The 25825-nt window shown below is 38.3% G+C and overlaps 1 protein-coding gene across 2 annotated transcripts in view; it reads left to right on the top strand.

The window, feature by feature from the left end:
- MARCHF1 (membrane associated ring-CH-type finger 1) overlaps positions 1-25825 on the top strand; it is a 455826-nt gene that overhangs the window by 349037 nt on the left and 80964 nt on the right. The window contains exons 4-5 of one of the 2 annotated variants that reach the window (XM_045798702.2): positions 20916-20995; positions 21274-22032. In XM_045798702.2, coding sequence (XP_045654658.2) covers positions 20916-20995; positions 21274-22032 — 839 coding nt within the window. The remainder of the gene's footprint in view (positions 1-20915; positions 20996-21273; positions 22033-25825) is intronic. The other variant, XM_045798701.2, reaches the window with a different exon arrangement.

Here is a 25825-nt window from a genome sequence, read left to right as displayed (position 1 = left end):
AGTGAGAATGGTTCATCCAGAACTGAAGGAACATTTAAGCAAACAGTAACAACTGTACACTTTAGTGAGAAAATAAATCCAAGTGACCCAGTATGCTATAGGAAATTTCAACACCACTTATTAAAAGGGGAGAGAGACTTCCTGCAATTAAATGTTATTTAAAAAGAACCAACTTTTTGCTGTGTTTATTGTAAAAAGGAACAAATGAATCCATCTATTTTCCCCCCTCTGGAGGACAGTGGAAACTTCAAGCCAACCCTCAAAACCATCATGCAGAGAAAGGCAAAAATGAGTAGCATCACTAGCGCTGCCACAAACTCATTTATGAGAACCTGTTTACCTAAGCTCAGTTAAATTTGTTGAGTAATTGATCCAAATATAAAGTCAAATTATTAACTCTTTGTGATGACCTAACAGATCAGGAATTTGGCCTGGACGATATGACCAGTGGAAAATGAGGTCATGGTAGCATTGTGGGACAGGGGATGGAGGGTAGGAAGGCTTCCATAAGAAGAGGAACACATGTTGTATGCAACTGATGAATCACTAAACTCTATCTCTGAAACTATTATTAAAAAAGAAGAAGAAGAAGAAGAAGAGGAGTACAACGTCTCCATTGGTACACCCAAGATATGTTTTATGTTGACTTTCAGTTGGACAGCTTCTGAACAGTTGTACACAAGGCCAATCAAGCCAAAGAAATTAGGAAAATTTGGATAGTATTTAATTTCAACATAGATAAACCAACTTCGTTCCTGATCCTGCTAATCGCTCGCATCAGTCTGGAGAGGAAGAACCGAACAATAAGAAAAAAGAAGAAAATAAACAAAAACAAAGAAAGACTAGCTTAGAAAGGTGCCTTTTGGAATTCTTTGGAGTTCTGAAATATATCCATCAGCTTTATGTTTCACGATGAAGTTCCATTCGTCTTGTGGCCCAAGAAGAGAACACTTGTTTCTGGTGGAGGGGAGGTAAAATTTCTCCTCTAACGTCTTAGGGTTTCCAACTGGGACTGACAGAAGGCAGATTAACAAGAAAAAAAGAGTACAAATTTTATTTAATAAGGTTTTACATGTACATGAAACTCCTCACAGGAAAATGAAGACTCAAAGAAGTGGCCAGGCCTGAGAGCTTATATAGTAGGTTGGACAAAGAGTGGCAATTGTGGAAAAGGAAGTAAAATGATTGGGGAGACTAAAGGAAGGTAACAGTTATTTTTACAAGGTCTATCTGTACAGGTTTCTCTCAACCTCAACTCCTTGTTTCTGGTTATAAGAATGCTTCTTCCTGGTATATGGAAGATCTTTCATGTGGAAATTTCATCTCCTGCTTTCAGAAAGAAAAGGGGAAGCAGAGTGCCCTTCTTGCACCTGCTGTTATTCAAATGCCTTCAACTAAAAGTAATCAATATGCCAAAGCAGCATATTTTGGGGTGGCACATCCTTGACTCCTTCACTAACAGAAATATTTGCTTTCCGTTGAAGTAAACATAGATATTTATTAACTCCTGTGCTAGTTCAGGAATTAATATCTTCCTTGCAGTTTTCTGTTCCTGGTGTAACATGTAATAATTATATATAATAAACCTTGGGTTTTCAGAAGGTATACATCCCAAGACATATAGTCAATCCCAGATTTATGCATGTCCCAGAGTTAATTTCCTTTTGGAAACAAAAGCAAAAATAAGCTGTTTGGAAAGCAAAAATAAACTATCAAAATAAAAAGCTTTTACACAGCAAAGAAAACAGTCAACAAAACAAAAAGATAACCTACTGAGTGGAAGAAGATATCTGCAAATGATATGTCTGATAAGGGGCTAAAAATATCCAAAATATAGAAACAATTTATACAACTCAACTACAAAAAGACATTCTGTTTAAAAAATGAACAGAGGACCTGAATAGATATTTTTCCAAAGAAGACATACAGATTGTCAACAGACACATGAAAAGATGCTCAGCATCACTCAGCATCAGGGAAACGCAAATCAAAACTACAATGAGATAGCACCTTACATCCGTTAGAATTGCTAAAATCAAAATGACAAGACACAACAAGTGTTGACAAGGATGTAGAAGAAAAGGAACTTTCCTGCACTGTTGGTGACAATATAAGTTTCTACAGCCACTGTGGAAAACAGTATGGAGGTTTCTCAAAATATTAAAAACAGAAATACCATGTGGTCTAATAATTCCACTACTGGGTATTCACCCAAAGAAGACACTAACTCAAAAATGTATATGCACCCCTATGTTCATTGCAGCATTATTACAATAGCCAAGATACGGAAGCAACCTAAGTGTCCATGGATAAGGAGGATGTAGTACACACACACACACACGCACACATGCACGTACACACACGCGCACATGCACGCACATACACGCACGCGCGCACACACACACACACACACACTAGAATATTACGCAGGCATAGAAAAGGATGTGTTCGTGCTATTTGAGACAACATGGATGAACCTAGAGGGTCCAAGAAGGTATTATACCAAGTGAATAAGTCAGACTGAGACAGACAAATACCGTACGATTCCACTTATAAGTGGAGTCTGAAAAAATGAATAAACAAAAAGCACAATCAGATCTATAAATAGAACAAACTGATGGTTGCCAGAGGGGACAGTGGTGGTGGTTGAGCAAAATGGGTAGAGAAGAGAGTGAGATACAGACTTCTAGTTATGGAATGAATAGCTCACAGGAATAAAAGTCACATCATAAGGAAGACAGTCAGTAATATTGTAATAGTGATCATTTTCTTATGCTATTGTTAGTCATAATAACTAAATTACAGGAATTGTAATAACTTAAGTTTTTCCCTTTCTTCTTCCAAACAGTGTTATTACTTGATTTCCCTATGCTCTCTCAATCAAAGTTAAACTATCATTTTATTCTTGAAAGGTGACAGTTTTGATGAAATAACAACTTGGATGTTAAGAAATATTCCTTAGCTTCTTATAGCAGACATTACTTAGAAATTAACATGTAGGAAATGCAAGAATGACATTATAACATTAAACGAGTATATTGTATTTGCCAGATGCTGAAAGTTATTTTAGGGACAACAAAGAGACTGCACTTATAGATTGATATGATAATGAGATTTTGTGTAAAAACCATAAAAACACAAATTATAAATGAAGGAAGTTTGAAAACTGAGACTAATGTTATAAAATCTTTTTCTACCTTTTCTTGTCTTATTGCCTATTTTATCCCCTTTGGCATTTGAAATAGAAAAGCAAACATTCTCTTTGATATAGATAATATGATTTTAATGAACAAAGGGTGCCCTTAACAATTAGCCCAATTATTAGATCATTAGTCTAAAGATCTATATGTCAACTATTCTAAAATTAAATGTGTTTTTGCTTATGTGCATAAAATGTAACCGACGCAGTTACTCAGGCATGCAGTTGGCAAGTCCTTTAACTCGATGGGTATAATAGAAGGTGGCTATTAAATATAGTATAGGTGGTTTGCTGAATTTTTTTGTATAAACATAAACATGTTTGGACAAATTTAAAAATTTTTCCAGGCTAAAATTATCTATAGTTATGGCCCATGGTATTGAAATTTAGTATCTTAACTATCCTTTTATCTATGCACTTAAGTGCACCTCAGAAGTTTCTTCCGACAGCTCTTGGCCCCGCGTATACGTACATCTTTGATTAATTTCCTTGTGAATGCTTGCCAACTTTTTATTCAAGCACACATTTTGATAGGTTTCTCAAACTTCATCTGACTTCATCTGATGCCACACTTTAGCCACAGGAAATAGCTTCACGGAAGCATAGGAATGGGAATATACAATTCTCAACTCATTCAACTCTTCATCAACAAGCCTGTTGAGAGGCACAGTATTAATAAAGTATTATCTGGTCTCTAGCTTTTCCTCCAGGTATTCTAAAGTTAATTCTTTTTTTTTTTTTTAAGATGTTATTTATTTGTCAGAGAGCGAGAGAGAAAGAGAGAGCACAAGCAGGGGGAGCAGCAGGCAGAGGAAGAAGCAGGCTCCCTGCTGAGCAAGGAGCCTGATGCTGGACTTGATCCCAGGACCCTAGGACCGTGACCTGAGATAAAGGGAGACACTTAACTGACTGAGCCACTCAGGCATCTCAAGTTAATTGTTGAATTAAGCCAGATAACAAAGAGTATTTTAGGTCCCTTAATTTTATTCTTCTGTGAGTTTGCTTTTCATTGATACAAACTAAATAAATCCAGGCCTTCTTGCTCCCAGTTTAAGTCCTGTGTCAACACAAAATGTTATTCAAAGGAAATGATATCCCAATTCTGAAATCACTGGTGAAAACTTTCATAAAAGTCTTCTTGGAGTGGTCTATGGATTGGAGGTAGAGGTGGAGATGAATGTTGGAATCAGGGCAAAAAACACACAATAAGAATTCCTAAAGATCTTTGCCTTATCTCCATCCCCTAAGTGCTCATTCATTAAAACAGCTGTTCAGCTTTGTCCCATCCACAAAACTCTTCGAGCCATTCTCAGCTCCTTATCATTCTGCCTTTACTCCATCTTCTTCATAGATCTTTTTTATTTCCTTTTTCAAATGTTTCTTTTGTAGAGAAATCTATCCCACCTCTCTTTCTGCTTTAAGTATCACTATCTGTCAGTCCAAATAGCATGTTAAAGACACGGCAGACAAGCAGTGAAGATTTAAAGAGGGAGGGGAAGGGAAGGAGCTAAGAATATTTCATAATGAACATGCAACAAATTTCAAAGACATGTTCATTATTATTTTCTGATGGCATAATGTCAAAGCAAAAATTTTCCTGTCACACTGAATCTTACTTTGATATTGTACCATTGGAAAATAATCATGGACATGTGTTTAACTCATGATTATTTTCACTACAAAAATTGTGTTGACCATAAATGTTCAACACTGTTTCCCTTAATGGCCACCCAGAGATGAAAGTTCTTTTTGGTCTCAGCACCAGCAATTGTGCTTGTAATGATTCCGTTTGTTTTTATCTTATGGAGAGTACAAATCATATGATTCTTTGTGTCAAGGACTAAAAACTGTAGGACCACATTTGAGTTATTGCGCTAGCAAGTGAATGGAAAGGTGTGTATCTCATCTCACTAGACCTCATTTCTTTCTTGTCCCATTGTCTTCTTACATTTTTAAAATTTTTAAGTTGTGGTTAAAGCACATAACATAAATGTGCTATCTTAACCAATTTTAAGTGTGTAAGTTCAGTGGCATAAAGCACATTCTCATCATTGTGCAGTCAACCTCCAGAAATCTTTTCATGTTGGAAAACTGAAATTCTATGCTCATTAAACAACTCCCCCATTGCCCGCCCCCCCCACAACCCCTGAAAACCACTCTTCTACCTTTTGTCTGCATGAATTTGACTACTTTCAGTATCTTACATAAGTGGGATCATACAATTTTTGTCTTTTTGTGACTGGCTTATTTCCCTAGCAAAATGTCCTCTGGGTTCATTCATGTTGTAGACTGTGTCAAAATTTCCTTCTTTTCTAAAGCTGAATAATTATTCATTGCCTGTATATCACATTTTTTTATCTATTGATCCATCACTGGACATAGGTGTTGGTCCCACCTTTTAGCTATTGTGAATAATGATGCTATGAACATAGGTCTCAAATATATCTTCGAGACCCTGCTTTCAGTTATTTTGTGTATATACCTAGAAGTGGAATTGCTGGATCATACAATAATCCTATTTTTAACTTATCGAGGAACTGCCATACTATTTTCCATAGTGGCTATACTATTTTACGTGCTCACCACCAACAGTGCACAAGGGTTCTGACTGCTTCACATCCTTGCTAACACTTGTTATTTTGGGGTTTTTTTGATGGTAGTCGACCTAATGGGTATGATTATCTCATTGTGATTTTGATTTACATTTCCCCGGTGATTAGTGTTGTTGAGCTTGTGGGCTTGTCAGTCATTTGTGTATCTTCTTTGGAGACATGTCTACACCAGTTTTTTGCCCATTTTTTAATTGCATTGTTTGTTCTTTGGCTGTTGCTAAGTTGTAGAAGTTCTTTATATATTCTAGATATTAACCTCTTATGTGAAATATGATTTACAAATATTGTGTCCCATTCTGGAGGTTGCCTTTTCACTCTGTTGATTGTACCCTTGGATGCCCAGAATTTTTAAATTTTGATGTAGTCCAATTTATGTTTACTTTTGTTTTCTGTATTCTTCATATCATACCCAAGAAATCATTACCAAAACCAATGTTATGAACCTTTCCCTCTATGTCTTTTTTTTTCTAAGTTTCTCACATTTATTCCAATCATATTTTGTCTCGTACTGTATATATCTGTGTGTTGTTAGCATTTATATATGTTGTATAAGTTACCTTAAATTCATTCTTAAGCAAGATCAAGAGATATATAGACAGGTTTGTTTTTTATTTTATCCGACACTTTTTGACACAATTCCTTAAACCCTCTCCAAACCAATAAGCAGGCTTGCCGAATATTTAAGTCCTGCAATTGATTTTACATTATGTATTTGAATCTTGAAGTGTATCTATTTATTCTGTTTACTGTATGCCTGAAATTCTTCATATTTCAGAAGTTCCAGTTTAGAACAATAACTAAACAAAACAGCTAAGTTAGAAAATTTGATTTTCTAAAAATCTGTGGAATCATGGCTAGAGGGCATAAAGTTTTAGAAACCAAAGATACCCAGACATCTCTCCACAACATATGGCATATATGAATATAAATATGTTTTTGCTTTTTTTCCCCTTCCTTCTCTCTTTTCTATTATTTTATTTCTTTTTTTTCCCTTTTCTTTTCTCCTTTTCTGACCTTCTCTTGGCTTTTTTCTTTCCAATTATTTCCCCATTCCCAACTTTGCTCTCCTTCCTTATCTTTGACTTTCTCCTCATTTCTTTTTCTTTTCCCTTTTTCTTTTGGCCTTCCCTGCTTTTAACTGCATTTCCTTTTTTCATATTCTATAGCAGGCATTAATAATCTCTTGCCTTGAACATAGGAATATTCTTTGGTTCTATGGCTTCCAGTCTGTCTTTTACCATCACAATTCATTTTTCACAATATTGTAAATTAAACCAAATTTAGATTATTTTAACTCAAGCATATAGAACAATAGACTGTATCTCTTTAAATCATTCAGTTCACTGAGTTTTGACATAAAACTCTGCCAAAATACAGAACATTGCTATCAACTCCCCCTCTCCAAAGATTCTTTAGGCTTCTTCCTATACAGTTCTTCCATCGATGCCCTCAGCAGCTGCTAATCTGCTTCATGTCACTATAGATCAGTCTGCATTTTATAAGTGACACTGTACTATATATACTTGTACCTGGCTTCTTTCACCTAGCATAATTATTTTGAGATTCACTGCTGTCGTTACATATGTTAATAGTTTGTTCCTTTTTAAAGCTGAGTAGTATCCTAAGGCATGAATATACCACATTTTGTTTATCCATTTACCTGTTGATGAAGATTTGGACTGTTTACAGTTTAAGCCTATTGTTGATAAAGCTGTGATAAACATTCGTATGCAAGTGTGGGTGTGGTTGGACATATGATTTCATTTTTCTCTAGCAAATACATAGAAGTAGAATGGCTAGGTCATATGGTAGGTGTATTTAGCTTTATGTGAAAATGCCAGTTCATTTTACTTTTTACATTTCCTCCAGGAATGTACAAAAGTTCCAGTTCTTTTGCATCTTTGCCAGTTCTTAGTATTGTCAGTATTCTTTTTTTTTTTTTAAAGATTTTATTTATTTATTTGACAGAGATAGAGACAGCCAGCGAGAGAGGGAACACAAGCAGGGGGAGTGGGAGAGGAAGAAGCAGGCTCACAGCAGAGGAGCCCGATGTGGGGCTCGATCCCATAACGCCGGGATCACGCCCTGAGCCGAAGGCAGATGCTCAACCGCTGTGCCACCCAGGCGCCCCCGTATTGTTAGTATTCTTAATTGAAATCCATTCTAATGGGTGTGTGGTGCTATGACTTCATTTTGCATTTCAAGGATGACTAATGATTTGGAATATCTTTTCAAATGTATGTTTGAAATTCATATCCTTTTTTAAGTGGCTGCTCAAATCATTAGCTTATCTTTACTGGGTGTTTATTATTACAAAAGTTTAAGAATTCTTTATATGTACAAGTTTTTTACCCAATATGTACTTTTCATTTTCTCTTCCTTTCTAAAAGCAAAAGTTTTGAATTTATATAAAGTCTAATTTACCAACAATTTATTTTATGATCTGCGCTTTTTGTCCTAGAAAATCTTGTCCTAGTTTGAGGTCATTAAGACTTTTTCCTATATTCTATTCTCATGGTTGTACAGTTTCAGCTTTTGTTTTGAATGAATCATTGCAAGTGATTTTTAAGGATTGAGATTAATTTTTTTCCTGTAGATATTCACTTGTTCCAGCACCATTTCTTTGAAAGATGTTCCTTTCCTCATTGAATTACCTTGGCACCATTGTCGTAAATCAATCGATCATGTTTGTGAGTCTATTTCTGGACTCTCTATTCTGTCCCATTGATGCATATGGATGTATTTTATAGTTTGGGTGCTATTATAAATGGATTTTTTTTTTCATTTTAAAATATACTAATCTTTTTAAAGGACCCTTGTCCTCATCCTTATCTCCTAATCAGAGCCTTCACTGATTAGATATCGAATAATGTAGTACACTACTCAGCCTAACATTGAAGTCCTGTCATTGTCTAAAATCTTCCTTTACAGATTTATCATTGGCATCCCGCATTTCCGATAAAATTAATTACTTACTGCTCTAAAAGTATACTCCAAACTTGCATAAAAAGATCAAGGCTAGGGTGCAAACATACAGTATATATGTGGATAGGTAAGTAGTAAGGGACCCTGATATAGAAGAAAGATTCAGAGATAAAGCAAATTCTGTGTGGTTTTGGAGGATAAAACTAGAATTAGTGCTGGAAGCCACAGAGAAAGTTACTTCAATATGATACTATGATGAAACAGTTAGATGCTATGGTTAGAGAAATGCAAGGGATGGTCTCAGGAGACTGTGAATTCTGTTACTGGTCAACATGGGCTGGATGATCGCCCATTGAGAATGTTATAAATGGAATAATGGTGTCAGATGGGGGTTAGACCAGGTCTCCTTTTTAAGCTCCCCCTAGCCCTGAGATTACATAAATACATTCTCTAAATTTATTACTTTTTTTAGTCATTAAATATTATTTTCACAACCAAAAAGAATCTTTAAGATTTGTTCCATTTATGTTCCCTAGAGCTAGTTTAATATTTCATTTTATACTTAATTCTTCAACATGTTACTCATGAACTACTGCTGAAATGAGTGGAGGCTTTTTTTTTTTTTTTTTAGAAATGAAGCTTCTGCAGTAGCATTTCCCATCTGAAGTTCTAGAATCATTCTTCATAAGGTATTATTAATGAATTACTAAATAAGAGAAGCCATTTGTAAATGATTATGCTTGATTACTCTTTGTCACATCCATAAATTATATACTGGGTTCTCCTAGTGGAGTGGATCTAAACTGGTCAGGGCAGCAGGAGGTAATAGCTTTAGCATCTTTCAAAACAATAATTAATTTTCAAAATGCCAAGGCCAATTGGCAGTAGTTAACGTTGCCCCCAGAGCATAATCGTGGCCTGGATGCCATAGAGACAAGTTGTCTTGTGTTGCCTATAAATGGATTCTCAGAAAACCTAATTTGAAATTACTGCCTTTAATTACACTGCTGATATAAATAACTTTGATAAAATTAGTGCAGCTGGCCTCTTGTTTGTTTTTCCCACTTAAATGCACTGTACAATGTAATCATCTGAAATAAACATCCATTACAAAGAATGCTTCATTTCAAGGAACATATTATTCTGCTCATCCGGCCAATTGTTATTTTTTCCTCCCCAGCCACATTTCAATCTTGCACCTATTAAAGGGATGAACAAATTACCAAGCTCTCATAATGTACCAACTAGTGAATTAAAACAATTCATTGCTGCTGAATAGGGCCATGCATTTAAAAGATTTTAATTCATTTGTATCCTCAATTACCATGTTTTCTTTTTAAACAGACCCTGCCCGCTTAAAAATTGTTTAAAGCCATACTCTTCTCTGAGAAATATAGTTATGTCACTTCCTAAGTAGAAATCCCTATCTTCGAAAGAAAACAGAAGACACATCTTTCATTTGATATGCTTTTTAACTCCAAAGTCCAAGGAAAGGCCTCAAAAATTATATCAAACATTGGCCTCAGGTCATTTATTTTGTGGGAGAGCAGATTGCCTCTTTTCCAGAGGAGAATGGAGCCCTTTCTTCCTGGTTCACTGTGATATGCTTGTCATCTCTATCTCTACTGCAATCAGAACAGGATTTACCAAGGTCAATTCAACTTGGTCCAACTATTACCAAGCTCAGTTCGACTCAGTTCAACTGTTGCCAAGCTCAATTCAACCCCACAACTCTTTATTAGTACCTGCCATGTCCAAGGCACTATGAAGATCTCCAAAATGAGTAAGACGTGGCCTCTTTTCTCAATCTGGAAAAGAAGCAAGAAAGATTAACTATAGAACATTGTGGCGGTTTGGAAATGGTTAGATGGGAACACAGATGATAAATGCTAGAGCAAGGATGAAACCATAAGAGATGTTAAAAGGGCTGTTGGAGTTCAAAGGAGAATGGCTGCTCATAAAGCTGAGAAAAGGAGGTAGCCCTGGGGGAAAATTTCATGGCTTCGCATTTGCTGTTTTCTCTACAGAGAACAGCATCGAAATTAAAGTATGGGATGGGGCGCCTGCGTAGCACAGTCGGTTAAGCATCTGCCTTCGGCTCAGGACATGCTCCCAAGATCCTGGGATCCAGTCCCACAATGGGCTCCCTGCTCAGCGGGGGGCCTGCTTCTCCCTCTGCCTGCCGCTCCCCCTGCTTATACCTTCTCTTACTCACTCTCTCTCTTTCTCAAGCAAATAAATGACATTTTTTTTTAAAATGTATGGGATATATTTGGTAATATGATAAATATGGATATGATCATGTTGACCAACAAATAAGCAAGGTTTACTGGAATTCAGGAATTAAGAGGAGTTAGGGCTGAGATAAATACCAGAAAAGTAGATGGGAGTCAAAACACAAAGGCCCCCAAATCCCAAACTGGCCTCTTTGTATTTATTAAGTAGTCAGGAACCATTGAAGCCTTCTGATCAGGCAAAGGAAATGCCTAAATTGTACCTTAGGAAGATAAATCTCGAAGCTCTGTCGGTATACAGATAAAAACGTAGAAAAAGGAGAGGCAGTGAGAGCTGTGAGAGTATCTTCCTCTCTCTAGAAAATTAACTGCAGCAGGTTGAAGAAAGTGCCAGGACTGGAACTTGATCTTGCAAATTGCACACCAGACCTGCATCTAGAGGACATACAACTCAAGACTTGGGAGCTAGTCCAGGCCAGCAGGTACAAGGGCAACAGCTAACCAGTTTATCTGATGATAGAACCCACCATAAACCTCCAGTGTCTGAGTTTCGGTTCTCACGGGTGCAAGGCCTGGGACAAGGACTTGTACCGGGAGCTTGTTTGGGAAGTGTTCACTAAGCAACAGGAGTGAGGCAGAAGGAAAGTGAGACAGAGAAAGAAGGGGAAGCCAACTGAAGGGTGAAGTAAAGAGGTCACTGATGTGGCAACAGGGCTTGATTCCACCAGGATCTTCTTATGAAATGTAGAGAATGTCTCCAAAGATTGACCACCTGAAGGTCTGGGAGCTGATGACTTATCCTCCAGCTTCTGCTCCTTCTTGGCAGAGAGCTACCCTGGGGTAACATCTCTGTACTTTGGGGTGTCCTAGTACACAGGCTTTCTCAAAGTACCCACAGTTGGTATTTGGCCAAACTGACCCTGCCATTCTCTTTCATAGAAGTTTCCAAGGCAGTTAACAAAGCCAAGCAACCACATATCCTCATAATTATCATTGCCCCTCACTATACAAATTCTGGGGCTACTGCTTGCTTCCCTGTCACCTGTGCCTCAGCCAACCCAGTAATCGTGGTGCTACAGCTCACTGGGCATTATCACCAGCCCACTTACCACCAGCAAAGAGTTCCCTGTGATGTTTGATCATGAGTGACCCAGCTCCCAAATTCTATCTTGTGGGTCTGTATTATGGTACTAGTTCTGCTACCAACTTTCTCTCAGTCTGGGTTCCCCTCCAAGCAGTACTGGTGAGAAGACTTTTAGTGCAGGTGGCGTATTTCAGAAGTCATCCCAGGAATCATAAATGAGGAATTAGGAAACATGAGACAACAGTGAATAAAAAGTCAATTTAAGGGTGCATTTTGAGGTCAGTTATGATTCTAATGGGACTCCTGAGACATATCCGAAGCGTCTTTCAGAATTTTCTACCTGACAGAGAGGATGGTTCATTTTTCCACAAGCCTCGGGCCGCCACTTTTTTTAAGGTTTGTCCCTAGAGGTATTATTTCCCTTGCATTCAGGCTTGTGCAAAGCCAAGTGGGTTTCCATAGTTCTAGGAGTAGATAGTAGAAACGAGGTTGTACTCACTTGAGATGGGACATTCTCACCAGGAGGTCAGTTGGCTCTCACAAAGGAATTGTTCACTAGGGCTGCAGTTACCAGAAGTGGACTGAGATTTGACATGAGGTACCAAAGCCAACCGTCTGAATCCGTTTCTCTATCTCCCAGGATGTGTACCTTTTACAAGGTAGCATGGGTACCATGATGGGTCCTCAACTCCTTCACAGAAGGGTGTCTATTATTCCCCCTAGAAATATCCCTTCCTCTCAGAATCAGCCTTATCATCTGCTCCCAGTGGTTCAATCTTGACTGCTGCCCAAGCTCATCTTAGATCTAATCTGTATCAGTAGGAATGGATGGCTTTTAAGAAGTGACACGAGCTGGTACTTCAAAACAAATCCCCTGCTGTGCCCTCCCTGCTGACAATCACTGTTCCATCTCTGTTTTCAACTGTCTGTTCCAATAGGCTGGCAGAACTTGGCCTCTGCAGACCAGTGGGGCTCTACTTGCTGGCCTTCCAGGGCCCTTCAAGGCAAGCTAGATTCTGCATCATCAGCTGCAGCTTCTCCTTTAGACCTCTCAAAGAATCTAGGCTTGCTCTAAGCCTCAGACCTAATGATGTGAGTTGCCAAAGGTAGACTTCGCTTTCCTTTTTTTGAAAGGATTTTCAGTTCCTTCCAAAACTTGGTGTGCCCAAAAGGAGCATTAAGACCACTTGTCATGCCACTCTTTTCTTTTTGTCTGGCCTTCATCCTTCTTAATGCACCATTTCTAATCCACAAGATTATAGATTCAACCTCAAGACTGCTGTCTTCTACATATAGATTTTGTAATCAGTCAATGGTATAGATGTTTGCTACACAGTTTCTTAGGGATCCCACATGGCTCCCAGGATGAAGTGTGATAAATTTTGCATATACAGGGGTAAAAAACATGTGACTTTCTAAAAGTAATCTCATTCCCTGTATCTTGCTCTTGAGTTCTCTTTATGGCTGATTTGGGAAATGTTTGATTTTTTTTTTTTTTTCAAAAAAAGATCTCTGTCTCTCCCAGTTCAAAATTTTATCACGTCCAGTCTTTCAAGGTTTCTTCCCATTATTCCTTCAATTTTCAGAATACACTAGGACATGGACCTCTCTTTAGAGTTCCATACTGCAGGGTTTTACAAGACTTATTGCTAAGGCACCAAGACCTGGTGACCGGCTCTTTGTTACAGTCAGGCAGGGCTCTGACCTTCCAACCCATTTGAGTTTTCACTGTCACTGCCAGGCCTTTTGCCTGGTAGTCTTTTCTGTGGCCTTCTGTTACAAAGTCACATTGACTTGCACTCTCGTTGACCCTTGCTTACTTCCCCAGGCTAGCAATCTCAGTTATCTTTCACACACTTGTGAAAGCACAAGAAGACATCTGGATTTCCTCACCCCCGTCTGGAAGAATGGGAAACTGGCACGGGTGCCTCTGTTGCTCCTACCCAACCACACAGGTGATATATCAGGCACCTCCCTTGCCCACTGAAGAGCTAATCTGAAAGACATTGTAGTCTTTCCCAGGGAAAGGGAGAACAAACATCATTCTCTTAGTTCTCCCACAACCATCTCCTGGTGAATCTTGCATATACCCTGTCCTGCCCCCACCCCTTCTCCCCAAACCATGTTCAACTCGGGGTGGATAAACGGGAAGGGAAGGCACTGGGATTTCATCCTTCATTCTCGTCTCCCTCTCCTGTTCTCCAGCAGCAGGTAGTAGTGAGCAGAGAGTAATTATTCTTCCTGTAAATTATACACTTAAAGTCAGACCTTTTATCTCCATACACTATAGGTTGTAGTAAAACTATGCCCAGAAGTCCAAGATCTCTTCTAGATGTATAAACATGAGATTTGAGAATTTAGGAAACACTTTTAGTGTTTCTCAAAAAAATCAGGCTCACAAGAATATTATCACTGGAGTCTCAGGAAAAGAAAAAATCTGATCTGAAATTAGAAGTAAAATTGTATCCCCTTTGACATAAGCCAGTGGTTCTTAACTTTGGCCGCACATTGAGTCACTGCGGCAGCTTTTAAAAATACTGATGGTCAGGTCCTGTACCCTGGAGCCCATCCCTCAAAAGCTTCTGGAATCAGTCCCAGTTAGAGATATTTATCTGAAAATTTCCCAGTGATTCTAACTTTTAGCCAGGATTGAGAATCACTGACCTTAAACTGTTAGGTGTCTTCTCTGAATGAGAGGATACCGTTGAGTCCACTGTGGGGAGAAAAAATGATTTACTGGGAATGAATAAAAAGAAATCTAATATTTCATGATTAGCATCTGACTACAACTCTTGGACATTCTGCAAAGCAGTTATCTGATCAGTGATTTCATGTTACCATCGTAACAATTCTTTCACGTAGATACCATGTTGAATACGTGTAACTGAAGAATGAAAGTGGAATCCAAAGGAGCTAAACAAGCAGTGACTTCACCACATAAATATTAGAGAAAAAAATACCAATCCTGATTTTTGATATTAATCGTTATCATTTATGACATCATCGTGAATATGATTAAAAAGTTAGGGCACCTGGGTGGCTCCTTCAGTTGAGTGTCCAACTCTTGGTTTCAACTCGGGTCATGATCTTGGGTTCGTGAGATCAAACCCCCATGTTGGGCTCCACGCGCAGCAAAAAGTCTGCTTGAGACTCTATTTACCTCTCCCTCCACCCCTCCCTGTCACTCTCTCTCTCTCTCAAATAAGTAAATATTTAAAAAGTTACATTTTCTTTTATTAAAATTAAAATTTAAAATATTATAAAAATATATGACCTGAAAAATAAAGGTTCTTATAATCCCACCTCACAAAGATAATCACTGTTGGATGTACGCTCCTCCAAATGTGTCCTATTCATATGATAACATACATCATGAAAGCATTTTTGACCCAAGTGAGGTCATACCATATACAGTTTTGAAGCTTAACTTTTCACTTAAAAATATATCCTAGACGTGTGTGTGCGCGAGCTTCTGTGTACATGTATGTGGTATATCTCATTTCTTAAAATGGCTTATGGATTTCAATGTTAAGAACTAAACATTTGGGTTGTTTCCAATTTCTTGCTATGACAAACAAAACCATAATGAACATTCTTGTTATAATGAACATATCTTTGAGGGATTTTGCAGGTGTTTCAACATTGATTCCCGTGAGAATTTCTGACTTGACTACCATAGACATTTTCTATGTTAATAAAGTTTACCAAATTGCCCTCCAAATAAGTTGTGCCAATTTACAATTATTTCAACAATATATGGCAATGCTTGGTGTCCCCAACCTTGGCTATACTAGGTATTAATCAATCTTTTTTAATGTGCTGATCTGACAAGTGGAAGTAAATGCCATTGTTTACTGAATTTGCATTTGTCTGCTCACTGAGATTGAGCACCCTTCTACACTTGGCCAAAAGCCGTGTGAAGTTTCTCCCCTGTGAACTATACCTGTCTGTGTGTCTTACTCATTTTTTTCTAAGATCAACCAATTTTTCTTTTTTTTTAATTTGTAAGAAATCTATGAGTACTATAGGAATTAGCTATATAGCTATCATATATATAATGAAATATGGCATTATTTATGTCTTTGAGTTTTATCTAGGGTGATGTTGGTGTGTGAGTGTGTTTCTTTTTTATAAATTAGAAGTTTTTATTTTTTTTAATTACCATGCTTAACTGTCTTTTCCTATGTTAATTTTTTATTTCATGTCCTCCCAAGAAAGGGATTCCCTTCCACAATATTATAAACATACTCAGTTATGTTTCTTTCTCATGTTTTTATTTTTATTTCACTACATTTAAGTCTTTCATCCACCTAAACTGCAGTGTAAGCATTAAGGAAGGGATCCAGCTTTACATTTTTCTGAATGACTAGTCATTTCTGCCCATGCTATTTATTTAATAACCTGGCTTTTTTCCACTAATTTGAAATGTAACTTTATTAAGTACTAAGGAATAGAAAGCTAATAGATAGATAGATAGATAGATAGATAGATAGATAGATGATAGATAGATAGATAGATAGATAGATGATAGATAGATAGATAGATAGATGATAGATAGATGATAGATAGATAGATAGATAGATAGATAGATAGATAGATAGATATAGATAGATGGTAGATAGATAGATAGATAGATAGATAGATAGATAGATAGATATAGACGATAGATAGATAGGTAGATAGATAGATAGATAGATAGATAGATAGATAGATAGATAGATGATAGATAGATAGATAGATATAGATAGATAGATGATAGATAGATAGAGTGATAGATAGATAGATAGATAGATAGATAGATAGATAGATAGATGATAGATAGATAGATAATTGATAGATAGATAGATAGATGATAGATAGATAGAGTGATAGATAGATAGATAGATAGATAGATAGATAGATAGATAGATAATAGATAGATAGATGATAGATAGATAGATAGATTGATAGATAGATAGATGATAGATAGATAGATAGATAGATAGATAGATGATAGATAGATAGATGATAGATAGATGATAGATAGATAGATAGATAGATAGATAGATAGATAGATAGATGATAGATAGATGATAGATAGATAGATAGATAGATAGATAGATAGATAGATAGATAGATGATAGATAGATAGATGATAGATAGATGATAGATAGATAGATAGATAGATAGATAGATAGATAGATAGATAGATAGATGATAGATAGATGATAGATAGATGATAGATAGATGATAGATAGATAGATAGATAGATAGATAGATAGATAGATAGATAGATGATAGATAGATAGATAGATTTCCACACACATATTCTCCTAATTTCTGAAGAGTCATACTATGTTTTGATATCTGGTAGAACTACTCTAACCCCTCATCCCACTTAAATTTATTAAAAATTTTTCATTGAACATTAAAGATGTTTACCCATGTTACTTTTTTTCAACTGATTTTTGAAATAATTCTTATCATACTTCAAAATAAAACAACCAGTTGGGCTTATATTATTTAAACTATTCCTCTTCCAATCCCTGCCGCATCTTGGATATATTGAATACCAATTCTTTCCCCTGCTTATAGTCACTCTTGGACTTTCCAATTCTCAGCTGCCCAAGTGAGTTTTCTAGTGCCCAAATTCAATCATTTCCATTTGCTGCTGAATATCTGTCAATGACTTTCTATTCATCTGAGGGTACAATTCAAAAACTTCAAAGTCACATACAGGATCTCTGTCTACTCCTTTATACTGACTTTGTATCACTTCTTATCTCACTCAACAGCCTCCCCCAGTCATTATAAAACTGTGTTCACATTCACTCTTTCTTGCTCGGGCGTCATTTCCTGTAGGACACTTACTTTAAATCTCTGCTCCATTCTATGTGAGGTGCCTTTCCTTCATCAGAACTCCCATTACTAGACTTTTAGGATATATGAGATTATATGAAAATTGCCTGTTCACTTGAATCTCTTTTCCACTAAACAAGAAGCTCCTTCAGGATGCTATCTTTTATTATTCCCAGAACTCGCCATAGTATCTATTACATAATAGACCTTTAATTCATGTTGCTAAACAAATAAATCTAAAGTCACACAACTAGGGTTAATTTTATATCAATCAGCTGGTCAAATAGATTCCACTGTCTTAGTTGGGTGCAGGTAGTTTTTCTAGGAAGTGATCCCAGGAAGCACTACAGGCTTGTGTAAATTAAGACAGAAAGAAAGGGGAAATGCCAATAAAGGGTGTGTTAATGCGCTAGGGTCAACAGGGCCATAATCCAGTTTGGGACCATGTGAGAAACGATAAGCCACTTTAGAACTATCCTTTGGGAGAATGGAAAATCTAGAGCGTGGTATCCCGACTTCAGTCCAAGAGTCGTCCCCAGAGGTTTTAACTTACGCCACACTTCCAGGTTGTGCCTGTGTGTAGCCAAGCGAGAGCGCATGGTACCAAAGACCCAGGGCATAGAACCCAAGAGACACGGGCACTCAAGTGGGAATCAGTCCAGGTGGACTCAGAGGAAGGCCGAGGGGATGGCGTGGCATTAACAGCGTTCGCTACAGTAGCTGATACTATAGCATCTGTCCCACAGCCGAACTGAACATGCATCAACTAATGTTGGATAGGAGCTGTTTGAAGGTTCTTGATGGACAGTAAGGATTTCTATTTCCTTCAAAATATTTAAGGCTTATAGACATAAATGCTATTTGATTCAGTCTCATGGTGGACCAAAAAACCCTCCAAAGGGAAGCTGCATGTTTTTTAACATTCTGTGTTATTATCATTGACAAATCACGTTCTCGTTGTAGAACACTCATTTGCTCATACCTGTGAGATGATAATTTTTTATTTTGATTATGTCTGTTTCAACATCCTTTCCCTGTACAGCTTCGTAGAATTGGCTTCAACACATCATTAAGGAGCCACGGGTATCCGTTATGATCCTCAACATATTTTGGTTCACTTTTATGATATCATCAGTGATTTGAGGTCACTTTTGGGCTTCATCTCTCTTTTTTTTAAAGATAATGAGTGGTAAACTTCACTTTATTCAGCGACTGCTGCATGCAGAACTCCCTACTATCCTCAATGGTTGTATGTGGGGTAAGCAGTACGCAATCTAATAAAACCTACTGTTTACTACATAGAGTACAGAAATGCTTATATTTTACAAAAATTGGCTATATACCTCTTCAATGGATGCAAAAAATGAAGTTAATCTGCATAAAAATTTGAAGTAAATGACTGTTGATATAAATATTGAAGGATATAATCAAGCATGGACTAGTATTCAAAGATGACATTCAAATATTTTAATAATATAGTGTTCATGGATTGATAGGGAAACCTCCAAAAATAGTAAGTCAGAAGTGTGCAGATATAAATCAGCCTGTGGAAGCACCCCGAGAAAGCCATCCTTCCCTCTTGGCCTCTGTGTCCTCTGCCTGGAATATTTTTGATCCCTTCTTTGATAATTCTTGCTTGCCTTTTAGATTAGCTCAAGTCTCATCTTCTATATTAGTTTCCTACGACTCCTTGACAAATCACCACAACTTGTTGAATTAAAGCAGCACTTTATTAGCTTATGGTTTTGAAGGTCATAGTCAAACATGGGTCTCACTGAGCCAAAATCGAGGTGTAGCAGGGTTGCATTCCTCCTGGAGGGATTAGCGAAAATCCCATTTTCTAGCCTTTTCCACCTTCTGGAAGCTACAAAGAGAGAGAGAGAGATCTATCTATCTTGATCAGGGCCCCCCTTATTTTCCTCCTGTGTAAAGGAGAAGAGTATTCCCAGGTGGGTAAGAGAACAAATGAAAGGGCAAGATTCCTCATCCCAAACCTCTGCTCTAGCACCTACGCCCATAGAAGCAGCAGCGACTTCGCAGTCCTTATCGATAACATGGAAATGATCACAGCATTTAACACACTCGCTTCTCATGAGTGTTAATAAACGGACAAGTGAAAATTCACTGACAGTGATCGGCACATACTATTCACTCAAAACTGTTAGTTGTTACTGTTGCCCCCTGGGGAGATTATTCTAAGGATTTAGGAGACAGTTGATAAAGCCACAGCACAATGCCTGGCGCGCAGCCAATTCTCAGCACATTCTAGCCTTTGATTTATCACCATCTGTATTAAATACAACAGGTTAAAGAAGTCAAAGTCAGTGAAGAAAATGCATTTCAAAGGTAGGAGTTTGGTGAAATGTGCTCAACTTTTTGCTAACAATCTGAATTATCTCAGGCTCTGTTATTCTCAACCTCGGGACCGTCAGAGAGTTAAAAGATATGAAAGGTCAATAATGTTGTGATGGAAGGATTTTATTAGTTTCAGTGATGAAATAATAATGGTAATAACTATAGGCTTTTAAATACAAAACGTTTTCGAATATATTATCTCATAGGGACTTGATGTGACTTCATGTTATTCCCAGGCAGTATCTAGCAGTCTAATGGCTGTTTGATTATTTAGGCTTCCCAGATTGTTATCAACCTTGTCACATAATAGCCTTTATGTCCTTTGTATTATAGAATAGTCAGATGTTACCCATTGTTTCCAAGGCAAATGGAGCCATCCCACTCAAATGTTTACAGTAAATAGAACAGAAACTTGTGGAATCATCTTCCTCTCTCATAAATGAAGCAACAGCAAAGTGGCACAGCATCTCAGCTGTTCCAAGTTCCTCAAATAAGTTTTACTTTTGCAAAACGAGCCCTCTAACTTCCTATATGTTGTGAGCTGCGTTATGAGCAACATGACCGGCAGCCACGTTTGTTGTAATTTTTTAAATATGTGGAAAAAAAGCAAGATATCGACCATGTATTACCTTAACCAAGATGCCAAATTATCTAACTTGTTTCTCCAGGCAAGCAGTCCAACAACAGGGACAGCTCCCAGGAGCCAGTCAAGATTGTCTGTCTGTCCATCCACTCAGGACATCTGCAGGTAAGTGCTCAGCAAATGATCCTATTTAATCTTGTTTAGACCAATGTTTTGTAGCCTTCTTTTATACTCCGACACTGTGTGGCTCTTGCTTCTGTCTTACATTGTCCGTGGACAGTTTATACTGGCTTAACTTTTCCCCCTTTAGTGCATTTTCTTCATTTGATCTTTATTTACCAACTTCTGGTCCATGCTATCATTTTCATCATTCTCTCTCTCTGTCTTCCTATGGCTCTCCTCTCCATTCCCATCTCCCATCCTTTGCCTGCTGCTTTGTCTAGATCTGCCATCTTGCATGACATGTCAGAAGATGCATTTGAGCAATGCACCCCTGTCATGGTGCTGAGCCCTGCTAGGAAGGAGTCTGGTAAGAAAGCAGTAAAACAGAGGCCTAGGAGAAGGAGGAGGGCCTCTGAGAGATATGAGCCTGCCGAAGAACAGATAAAAGGGAAAAGAAATGATTTTCAAATCACAAGCCCCAGGTGGAGCGAGCTTTATGCAGATTCTTCAGATTCATCTTCCGCAGACGAGACTCACTGGATTCAGGCAAAAAGAAGAGCCCAGGTTAAATTCCGACTGTCGCGAAGAAGAAGGAGAAATGGCACTAAGCCTTGCGGAAACGTGGATGGGCCTTCCGCTCCTCCTGGAACGGAGCTGGTAGATGTGGAATCCAAAGGTAAAAGACAACAAGAGCTGACGGAATGTGAGAGCTGCTCTTTAAATCTCTGCAGAGGAAAAGGCACAAGGTACCAAGAATGTAGTCTTTCCCTGCCCCGAGGATCCTTTGAGATTGAGAGATCCTCAAGGAAGCATGAGGAGAGAAAAGGCAGATACGACCACAGAGATCTGCAGCTCTTGCATCATCTCGGGCAGTATGAAACAATCCAGAAAAGACTTTCAGAAGCAGATTCCAGCCCTGATATACTGACAGTAGCAGAAGGTGGCAAGTATGTGGACACTGCCGGGTTCCAGGGGAGTAACTCCATGCAGAAGCCTCCTGCCACCTACCATGACGGGTCCGATAATTTAAAAATATGCAGGTCAGTCACTATAGGGAAAGACTTGATGCCATCCACAGGCATTTCTTCCCTCTGGGAGTTAGGCGTGTGTTTGACCTCTCCCCTCAAAACATAACATGTATTCTTACTGTTTTTTGTCTGATTGGGTAGAAGGTAATAAAACAAGAAAAGGTGGGTGTGGGTATGAGAAGAAATAATAGGGAAGCAGCCACGGGTTTGAAAGCTGTTCCAGAATAGAATTAGATTTCCCCTTTCCCCTTCCCTTAATTGGATAGTGATTTATCCTGGTAAATGGACTGACAAACCAGTTGGGTCTCGTACCCATCCTAGTTAAGACAAGACCAGTGGAGGAAATATGAGTGAGAGTGTATGAAACCTTAGATCCTTTAATGCAAATTCGGTGAACTGTTAGCATCCTGACAGAAAGCTATTCAAGGCTTGGGTTTTTTAAGGTCAGATTTTTTTTTATCAGAAAAATCTCTGCAGTTGGTGCTAATTTGTTCTCCAATTGTCTGACTCAGCAGGGTAATTCAAGACCGAAAGGCCACAGAAACAGGTCATGGATATATCAGTGGGGTTGCTGGAGCCTTCGGGGAAGGAGAGCACGTTAACTTTAGTAACAATCATGTACTAAAAGGTTTCAACATGTAGAGATTTCATAGCTATGAGACTCCTTTCTTGCAATTTTTTTCCAACCATATACATTTTCAAAATAACTTATAGTAAGAATTATATGAATATCCATGCTAGTATACACAAGTCAGATCATTTTAAACAAAACAAATAGTTTTACATGTTTATGTTATACCCTAGTTATTTAAGGTGGTTAAGTGAAGTTTTATTGCATAATGCTTGGCTGTTTGGGCTTGTTTTATGCAAGTTAAAGTTACTTTATAAAGCATGTATGTGTGTCTCCTGCCAATGACGTGACCCAGAGAATGCTGCCCATATCCATTCAAGACAGGACAAGGAGATTTGAGGTCTGGAAGTAAGCAATATTGTAATAGTTTGTTTCTCTGAAAGCTTTATAAGGTTTTCGTAAAATGCTCATTCGCTTATTCATTCAAGCACCTGTTATGCATCAATTCTCGGCATTGAAAATATTACAGTGCCTGAGACTTGGATAGCCTCTGACACCTTAGAGCTTACAGTCGAAGGGGGAACAGAGAAACAAAAGAAACTATTTCACAGTTGATTCATAATTATGATAGTGATAAGGAATATGAAAGCACATAACTAGGAAGCTTCACCTATTCTGAGATCAGAGAACTCTCTTGAAGAGGTGACAAGCTGCCTGAGGCTCAAAGAGTGACAGAAATTGATCAAGGAAAGAAACAGGGAGGACCACTGAGGCAGAAGGGGCCAGAACACCAGGAAGAGGAAAGGAGTTTAGCAATCCAGGGAACTGAAAGTGGGCCGCTGTGGCCAGGGTGTGATGAACGTGGGGAGCGGGTGGTGGAGATGAGGGGGGAGAGGTGGAGAGAGCCATGTACAACATGCTCAGACATCTCACAGAAGTGACACCATTTGATTCATATATTAATGTAAGCTTCTTGTAATCTTTGGAATATGATTTAAGTATGACTTCACTAAAATGTTGGGGATGGGATAAAACACGATTTTCAGTCCGAACTAAGAACTGCCCACTTACAGCCATCTGTTGTCATCCCCCGAATCTACTTCCAACATAATTTAATGAAAGAAGCTAGTTGTGGGCTTAATGGTAATTGGAGAAAAAAGTAATGCTTGCAATTAAAGTCATAGTGGCTGATTCTCCGAACTTAAAAGCACTGCTCTGGAGGAACATTTTCAAAGACAGGATATTTAACTTAGACTTCTATTAATGAAAGTGAGATCGATGGGCCTATACTTATTATTTCTTGCTGTGGGTTATCATCAAAATATACCCACTAAGCAAATACAGAGACTGCATATTATACTGGACGCTGAGAGCAAAAAGCAACAAAAGACTTGATTCTTCCCTTAAGTGGCCTGTTATCTGGTGGGAGAAATTGAACACATACCTGAAAAGATACAAATTCAAGATAGTACAGGGTGAATTAAAAAAAAAAAAAGGTATACTGCAGAAATTCAAAGACAGAAAAACTTTTGAGAGATAGAACAATCTGGAAACCCCATTAAGAGATGGGATTGGGACTAAGACAAGTAGAATTAGATTGGCAGAGATGCACACCAGGCATTCCAGGCACCCAGGGCAGGGGCAGCACCACGAGCCCAGACAGAGAGGAGGGAATGACACCCTACGCTGAAGGATTTTGTGGGAACTTATATGACTAGGGTGGAGAGTTTACATAGATAACAACTTAAAAAAAAAAAAAGAAATTGTTTTAAAAAGACTTTGTAAAGAAAACACGTATATCTTTCCAAAGACTTTGACTGTGTTCTGTATACTTTTGTTTTCAAACTGCCTCGATGAGCCTTTGGGTACCAAAGAGGCTGCCTCAGAAGCTGAGAACAGATCAAGGGGATTTTGCTCCCCTTTGCCCATCTTCAGTCAGAGAAGTTTCATGATTATCTCTTGTATATAATGGGATCCTACATAATATCTCTTTAAGAAAAAAAGATTTTGCTGCAAAAATAATACAGAGCAGCCTTTGCTCAATAAAATAGGCCTGATGCAGAATAACATATACAGTCACAGTGTCCCTGGGGGTGTATTGGGAAGGGAACCTAGATTGAGAAGAACAAGTTGCAATAAGGTGGAACATATCCTGCTTTGAGGTAAGTAGAATTAGGATGATGAAAGGTATTGAAAGGGAAGAACACGTGGCATGCTGGCATTCCACCCGGTGACTGGAAACAATCTTGGTGCTTGGAATTGGTGAGAGCATAAGACAAAGGAGTCAGACGTGACTCCAAATCCTGGAACTTGGGAGACAGGAAATGCTGCTGTTACTGATAAAGGCAGAAGAGGTCAGAGGGAGGCAGTTTGGGAAAGACGTGATGAGTTCCATTATAGGCAGGCTGCTTGCGGTTGCAATGATATTGCGGGGTCAGCTGTCCAGCACACAATCTGAGACACGTCCCTGAGGGGTAGGAGAGCAGTCACAGCTGGTTCTGTAGAATTGCTCAAGCATCAGTGAACTATACACAGATTGACACTAAACAATTGCATATTTGCAATTGTTATTAACATGATGTATTAGCACAGGGTAATAGCACAAAGATGCTAATAATGAAAATCTTCTCAAGGCCAGGGAGGACCTATAAATCTGGGTATCATTCTCAGGCAGGGACCTGTGATGCCTGGGAAGTGAATGCAATCTCTGAATGAAATCATATACAGGAAAAAGGCCTCCAGGTGGACACAGCGTGGGCACCAGGGTCCCCCCGTGCAAGTGAGAGAGACAGCAATTGCCTGTGAACTTGCACTCCTGCTGCTTCAGACATGCATGGGCAGAACCAGCCTCAGTCACAACCACAAAGCAGAAGAAGCTCCTAAGCCCTTCCTCCTTTTCTGTTCCTGGCATTTGGTCCCCGCATGGGCACCCTATGCTCTTTCCCACCCTCATCAAAGCCTTATTCAGAGAAAGTTTCTCTATTAGCCAATTATAGCTTACAGGGAATTTAAGTCATCATGCTGTGACACCCATAGCTGTGTAATGAGTGGGAAAGGCTTTGCCCTTTTCACAGGAAAAAAGTGTTTAAAATACGGGTTAAATCTTGTTAGCCCATGTTCGAGGCTTTTCAATGGCCTCTTAATTGCCCTCAGTGGCAAGTTCAAAATCTTTCATCTGATTTACAAGTCCCTGCGTGATCTATCTATCAGATCTGCCTCTCCAGCTTCAACACC

This window comes from Ursus americanus, chromosome 13 (assembly GCF_024610735.1).
Source record: "Ursus americanus isolate L20-20 chromosome 13, mUrsAme1.1.p, whole genome shotgun sequence".
NCBI classification, from domain to species: Eukaryota; Metazoa; Chordata; class Mammalia; order Carnivora; family Ursidae; genus Ursus; species Ursus americanus.
This window is presented reverse-complemented; position numbering and strand designations above follow the sequence as displayed.